The following is a 7,675-nucleotide window of genomic DNA, read 5'->3' as shown; positions in this document are numbered from 1 at the left end:
GTTTTTGCAATTTTCATTTTTTCCTTATAATTATTACGGTGAATTATATTTGTTTGATGAATCAGTTGATGTCCCAATGAGAAATTGCTGTGAAATTGATGTGTGTTGTTTGTGTTTGGATCCTGTGATGATCTTGAACTTGTGTTCGGGGGAGCAGATGACTAGGTGAATTGCTTTAAGGAACCTTGTGCTGAAGGACGTCAAGACACAACGCTCTGATAGGATGTGTCATTGGGATATAGGGTTTTATATTAATTGTATGAAGTCTTAGACGATCTTGTTTGAACCGAGATAACTTTATTATTTATTTGTACAAGTTTGAATATCATATAGAAGAAAGTGAATGTGAGCCTTTTATCCCTTTGAAAGACTTGTATTTAAAAATGTAAAAAAAAAAATACTTTTAATTAATATTTGAATTTTTATTCCTTTACTAGTATATATGTGAGAGGTAGAGGGTGTCACACTTTTTAGGGTGTGACTAAGTCAGAGAGACAGAGGGAACAAAGAAGGTGAGGTATGAGTGAGACGAACTCAGAGGTTAAAACCAGGCATGAGAAAAAAATACTTCACTTTGCAAAGAATTTGAATTGTCAATTTCAATGATGGGTCGTACCAAAATTGCCATCGATTACCAATTTCAAAGACGATTTTTCAAAAACCATCATTGAAAAAGTCACACTAATTACAAAAATGTCACCACCTTCAAAACGACAACGGTTTTGATATAACCAGGGTCGAATCACCATCGTAAAAACTATGTTTTGTAGTAGTTGAAGAAAAGATCAAGTAATAAACTGAAGAATCCAAACTGACTTTGTTAGTGTTGTCTATTGCATTGTCATTGTAAATTTTTTATTCTAGATGGTTGGTTAAAGATGACATTTAGCCATTTTTCATGTTCAACTTCACATCTAAAATTTCTTAGGTTTAGTTTCACTGTAGAATTAGATATCATCTTTTTGAAAAGAATTTTGTTACTTGTAAAATAGAATGCTCGAGAAAGTTATTGAAAAATTAGATTGAAAATGAGATAATAAAATCCTTATACATTCATAAACTATTATTGTAATTTATCATTAAGAATTTATTTAATGTCTATTTTGGTCTTTTAGTTTATTTTTTAGGTTTAATTTGATACTCTAATTCAAACATACTATTTTCATGGACTATGTTTGACAAAATTAGTTGAAAGCTCGAAAGCTAGTTGAAAACTAAAAAGATACCTTATTAATTTAAAAATATTCTGCGAAACTAGTTGTTAAAATAGCTGAAAATTGTAAAATTACTAGAAAAAAAATAAATTCATAATTTATTTAAAATGGATAAACAAAAAATTTGATAAATATATTAAGGATAAAAATGAAAAAAATAGAAATTAGAAGCTAGAAGCTAGCATTTTTCTAAAAAAGATACTTCAAGTAAAGTTTCAAAAAATGTTAGAAGTTATTGAGAAACTATTAAAAAAACTTATCTATCGAACTATCAAATGAGTTTTTCAACTAATTAATAAAAAAACTAAAAATTAACTGAAATGTCTTGTCGAACATTACCATGATTTTCTGACACCATTGCCTATTGTGTCCCCTTCGATAGGTTCTTGGTCGAGTACCATAATCTCATTGCAGATGAGCAAAGCCCTACACCGTTGTGACAAGTTCTTAGTTTTCATCATCACAAATCACAATTCACAATTGTTTCCCATAATCACAAACCATAATGTGAGATCAATTTTTTACATATTTATTTAAATATTTAAAATTTAATAAATAATTATTTGATGAATAATAAGTTTAACAAAAATATTTGTTATTAATTTCATGGGTAAAACTAGATATACAATCTATTACTAAAAGAAAATTAAGTATATATAAACTCAAAAATCTATTTTCTTATATATGTTTCTTTATTATTATTTTTATTTTTAATTTTCCTTTTTTTAATTCTTATATATACATAAAGGATCTCAAGGGAGGATTTTCCATATCCGTCATTGCCTTTATATTTTTTCTTAATGCCCATAACATATTTTTGTTTGTATGTCAATTTTTGCATTCCTCAATTCACTCTAATTATGTAGGATCTCATATATTCCACTTCCTTTCTAATTGTGACACAACAAACTCAATTTGTAACCTTGTTTTGTATTATTCATAAACTAGAAAATATTTTGTAAAAAAGGTCTAGCTCACACATGGATCCAACTTTGCCGCCTATCATTAATTGTCAATTACTTCATTCAGTCAATCAATCAGTTACTTTGATTAAAATGGCTCCACTAAGGACACATGTCAACTTCTTATAAAAGCTGCCTAAACTAGCATCTAAATATCTAAGTTTGTCCTATTTGTTCTCATTTTTTATTAGTTTTGATCAGTTTTTTTCTTTCTTCTCCATTTAGTTTATTCTTTTCTCTCTGCTTTCAAAATCTTTCAGACAACACCTCAAAAAACCTCCTCTGGTCACCGACTCTAATGCGATTTTTGGCTTGTCAGGGCTGCAGCTTGAAAAAGTAAATCGATTAAAACGTTTCTGACATTCTATTATTCATTTCCCCCAAAAAAATTCCAGAAAATAGCACCATGGCCCTTTAGTGTAAATATCCTTAATACCCCCTCGGATTTCCCAACAATTGATATTAGAGTCGATGATTTGACTTAGTGATTGGCTTGAACAAGTGAAGAAGACGAAAATGAATCCATGAACATGGGGATCCCTTGAATTGAAAATGACTTCCACTCAAGGGGGAAACTACCATGTGGAAGAGAATTACAATTGAAAGGGGGGGGGGGGGGGACTATTGTAATATTAAGATTTTGAAGTTAAAGTGTGATGTCAAATTCATTTAAACGAGATTGATGTAACAAGATCCCAAAAAAAACACAAAGGATGTCAATATTAATAGACAATGTAATTCAGTTGAAAAATAGGTTTAAATGTGGTTTTGTCCTCATAAGTTCGCATTTTTTTTTAATTTTAGTGTCTCTAAGTTTTTTTTATTTATTTTTAGTTCCCATAAGTTTACATTTTTTTTTTTCAGTTTTTGTGCATGGAATTTGTTTTGTTCATTTTTAGTTCATATAAGTTTGTAATATTTCAATTTGGTCCCTCTAAGTTTGATTTTTTTTTTTTTCAATTTTAGTGTGAACTTACAAAGACTAAACTGAGGGAATGTTGAAGATGACGACAGATAAGAGACAACAGAAGCGAAGCAGAAGTGACAGAGAAGAGGAAAGGGACAGGCTGAGTGAGTTGCCTGACTGTGTTGTGCTCCACATAATGGAATTTATGGACACAAAATATGCTGTACAAACTTGTGTCTTGTCTAAAAGATGGAAGGACCTTTGGAAGCGTCTAACTTATCTTGGATTCAATACAACCCTCTTTAAAAATGTTGTCAAATTCAACAAATTTGTGTCTCGCGTTCTGTCTGGCCGAGATGGTTCAGTTTCCCTGCTCAATCTTGAATTCACGTGTCGCGGTATGGCAGAGCCCAAGCTCTTCAATAGGCTGATGAAATATGCTGTGCTGCACAATGTTCAGCAGTTTACAGTATCTCTAAATTTAAGCTTCAGACAGAGTTTCGAGTTTCGCCCCTACATCTTTTCCTGTGAGTCCTTGACATTTCTGAAGCTTTCATTTAATTCTTTTGACACCTCGATTGTAGCACTTCCAGGATCTCTGAACATGCCAGCATTAAAAAGCTTGCAACTTGAGGCTGTCTCTTTTACTGCAAGGGACAATGACTATGCTGAGCCGTTTTCTACCTGTAATGTGCTGAATACTTTGATACTTGATGGTTGTTCGTTGCATAAAGATGCAAAATTCCTCTCTATATCAAATTCTAGCCTCTCTAGTTTGACCATAAGTGGTAGCTTTGAAGGAGGAGCTTACAAAATTGCGCTTTCTACTCCAAACCTTAGTTCTCTCACAGTCACGGGTCATAATAATCACACAATCTCCTCCGCATGCAATCTTTCTTTCCTTGAAGAAGTAACCATTGACACCCTTGGTTATACACTTTTTCCGAATACAGACTTACTCATCATAAGCTGGCTGCAAGTTCTCACCAATGTAAAGATACTGAGGCTCTATTCGGGTACCCTTCTGACAATACTACGGGTTAGTTACTATGCTTTCTCCTCTTTACATCTTTTATTTTTTTCATAATGCTCATAAGATGGGTGTTCTTGTGTCAAATTTTTAGCCGATACTCAATCTTGCAATTAAGAATGTCAATTATAATATGCCTCCTATTCACTCTAATTGTGTAGGATATATCAAATCCTGTTTCGGTGAGTACTCAGCCTCCCTGCTTTGTTCAATTGAAGTCATTGATTTTGGCGAACCAACCATCTGCAGATATATCTTTTGAGCAACTAAAGAGAGCAGTGGAGTACCTACTTCAAAACTCTCCACAACGTAGAATTGATTAAATCTTCAGGTAGAGTTTTTTCCATATTATTCAGTTTTACTTATTTTATGCTTCTGTTTTTTCCATGATACAGTGAGACTCTCTTCCATCCATGTCATCATTGTTTTTTTTTTTTTTTTTATGAAACTACACTATGGGGAGCAATGTGTCTGAGACAAAAAATTTATTATTTTTTTGTTGGAGAATGCTGATGAGTAAAATATTCTGTTTACAACTGAATTGAGACTGCAACAGAAAACTAGTTTTTATTTGAGTTCTTTTGAAATGAGAACAAATATCTTTTAGTGGCAATCAGTTTATGTTGTCTTTGAAGTTTTTGCATGGTATGTGTTACAACAGTCTGGATCATCCTTAAAGAACAAAACTACCGAAGAAAAAAGGACACATACTAGACTGAGGAATCTGAAGTGGTTTTGTTTGCTAGTGTTGTATGTTGCATTATGACTGTGAAACTTTCAATCATGAAATTGGATCGAATCCTTCTTTTCACTTAAGGCTAAGATTTAGCTGTTATATTGTCATTCAATTTCACATCTGAAATTTCATAGAATTAGTTTCATGGTAGATCTAGATACAATCTTTTTGAAAAGCATTTTGGTAATTTCAAAATAGGAAGAGCTCAAAATGCATTTTTGAAAAGCCTTAAGCATGTATAGTACCTCTGCATTGCTGGCTAAAGTTCGGTCTTTCTGAGTTCTCAGATTGTAAGTTTGCAACATAAAATTCAATGCTTGTAACACCTATAATAGGATAGTCACAGGCCAATCATGAATGAGTGTGGTAGTGGCAGGGAAGAGAAATTAGACCCATAGAGGAAGAAGTGAGGAGTGGAACATGCTAATGTGGTTGAAGGAGAGAGAATATAACAGAAAATGACAGGTGGCAAGGGGAGAGAGGGAGGAGAGAGAAGGTTATCTAATGGGTGTAGTTGTGGTAATCAAATAAGGGGTATCAAAAAATTAGTATCAAATATCAATATTGGCTAGGCTGAGTGAAGTTCTGCCTCAGGAAAGGGGTTCTCTAATTTCTGTTATTGTTTGTTTTCTATCTTTCATCTTGTAAGGAGCTAGTCTCCAGCTATAAGCCATTACCCTATTTTTCTTTTTATATTTTCTTGGATTGCAACATTGTAAAAGAGGTTTATACCTCTGATATTGTTCCAATTCAGTATCAACATTACTTGAGTTTTACCATTCCTATTTTGGCTCCTAACAGATAGCTTTCTGCCTTTCTCGTGTGTTATTGTTTTCAATTCGTTCTCCCCTGTTATTCCTATATTGTTTGCATGCTGTTATGTATCTTCCAGAAACTTCACATATATTTTTTGTATATGTTACGTATAATCTGTGCAAGGCAATAATCTTGGCAACTTTTACTTTTTATGCATTTAGTGGATAAGATAAAGCCTAAGGAGATCTTTGTTTAGATGAGAAAGCCAGTAATTGTCACTCCAAAATATATGAAGACTAGTGGCAGGCATTGACAACACTACAATTAACTGATTAAGTGAACATATGTCTGAAACTTGTGTTTTGATTCACTCGCACTTGTTCTTTGTAGCTTTAGAGATAGAAATCACTACAAGCAAAACACTCTTAATTAGATGTTGCAAATTATGTTGAAACTTGAGCATGTGTTTGGCATAAATTTGCTAGGGACTTCCTTAATAACACCCCACTTTCTTGCTTCTAGTTTTTCCTTGCATACTTGGTGTAGTTCTATGGCTGCTAAGTCAAGTTGAATCATAAAATGATTTACTAGTGATGGCATGTCATTTTCTTAATTTGACCTATCGAATATTAACTTGAACATTTCTTGGTATAGGCTTACTCCTTATTATAAATTGTTTTTGACTAAGTTTAACTCTTGCTTATTTAGGTTCCTTGGTCATACATTGTTGATCCAAGCCCTCAAAGGATCCTATGTGGCTCAATTTGGTGAGAGACTGTTTGTTGGCTTCCTGTATTACATGGCCTAGTACTGTGTAGGTTCTTAATGTCTTTAATAAGATTGTAGTTTTGACCTAAAACCAAGAAAATATTGTAGTAATGATGAGTAGCTGGAAGCTTGGAACTGTTCCCTTAACTAAGGAAAATAACAGTTTGAGAATTCATCGCTACTATCGGTTTTCTTTTCATTTTTATTTTATTTCTAATCATATCCTTGACTAATTTGAGAGTTGAGGCCCTGAAACAGTCCTCAGCGTTCAGCCTTGACAATTGAACATAAACCCAAGTTTGTGAAGAATCACTCAAAAGATCTAGAGTCATTATGATTCTAGGGCCTGCACCTCCGAATGCTCAAAAAAACCTAACTCGTTTTCACAAACCTTCACCATTGGGATTTGCGAGATAATATTTATGGAGAGAGAAAACAGAATCGCACGAAGAAGTACAAAATGGAGGCCTCAATTCCTTTTTCTCTTTGATGTTTGGTAACCCTATATTTTCAATTGGAGGAAAAACTTGAGGAATCTCAGGAAACCGTTAGAGATGTTGCTATTTTTGCACAATGCACACGTGAGCCCGCTTAGACGTAAGAGATGAGTTTATCACAATTGGGGTTAGAATGAACATGTGTAGAGATCCTTAAAGGATTAAATTGAGGTTTATTTTGGAATGTTTATTGATTCATGAGGTGTGATAACGTGTAATATTGACATTATACCATTGTGATTGGGATCAAGTGTATGTGATAAATTGAGTATGTATGTGATTGAGATGTTGCGTGCATTGTGATGTTGTGTGCATTGAGTTATGAACTATGAATTGTACAATCGCACGACTATAAGACCTTTTAAGGGTGACGAGTTAATGTTAAGACCCTTTAAGGGCGACGAGTTAATGCGTGACAAGTATTGTGATAGGAACCACTATGGGGACCCGAAGAGTTTAATCACAAGCACAATGAGATAAAACTATTTTGAGAACAATTAAAGAGTTGTGTGTTTTGTACAGTTCATAGATAGAATCTGTGTGCTAAAATGTTTTCTGGGTTGGACCTGAATCCGGAGAGAGATGCCCTGAAGGACTCTTCGGAGTTTAGGCCTTGGGAGTAAATACTGTTAGACAAATGGCCTCAAGAATTTTAAGAAGGGGAGATTGAATTAACATTTCGTTGACTATTCCTAATTGAAAATTTTCCCTTTCTTAGATATTCACTAGATTCAATTATTTCTTTAATTGTAAGTTACTCGAATAAAAAATAAGGAGAAGTAAACTTAAAGAAATATAAACACAA

At 33.3% G+C, this 7,675-nt stretch overlaps 1 protein-coding gene across 1 annotated transcript; it reads left to right on the top strand.

Annotated features, from left to right (window-relative positions):
- Positions 1-3,052: 3,052 nt before the first annotated feature.
- On the top strand, positions 3,053-6,545 carry LOC114404270 (F-box/FBD/LRR-repeat protein At1g78750-like). The gene is made up of 3 exons (XM_028367317.1): positions 3,053-4,122; positions 4,275-4,444; positions 6,314-6,545. Exons 1-2 carry the CDS (start codon positions 3,172-3,174, stop codon positions 4,434-4,436), a joined length of 1,113 nt encoding a protein of 370 aa, XP_028223118.1. The 5' UTR covers positions 3,053-3,171; the 3' UTR covers positions 4,437-4,444; positions 6,314-6,545.
- Positions 6,546-7,675: the final 1,130 nt, after the last annotated feature.

Source organism: Glycine soja, unplaced genomic scaffold (assembly GCF_004193775.1).
Source record: "Glycine soja cultivar W05 unplaced genomic scaffold, ASM419377v2 tig00016005_1_pilon, whole genome shotgun sequence".
Lineage (NCBI taxonomy): Eukaryota > Viridiplantae > Streptophyta > Magnoliopsida > Fabales > Fabaceae > Glycine > Glycine soja.
Note: the sequence above shows the minus strand (reverse complement) of the source record. Positions and strands in the feature narration are given on the sequence as shown.

Bases quoted from the DNA above. Each gene is read 5' to 3' on its own strand.
- LOC114404270 (XM_028367317.1), top strand. From the start codon at position 3,172: ATGTTGAAGATGACGACAGATAAGAGACAACAGAAGCGAAGCAGAAGT. The intron at 4,123-4,274 runs GTTAGTTACTAT...CTAATTGTGTAG, and splicing joins CCCTTCTGACAATACTACGG to GATATATCAAATCCTGTTTC.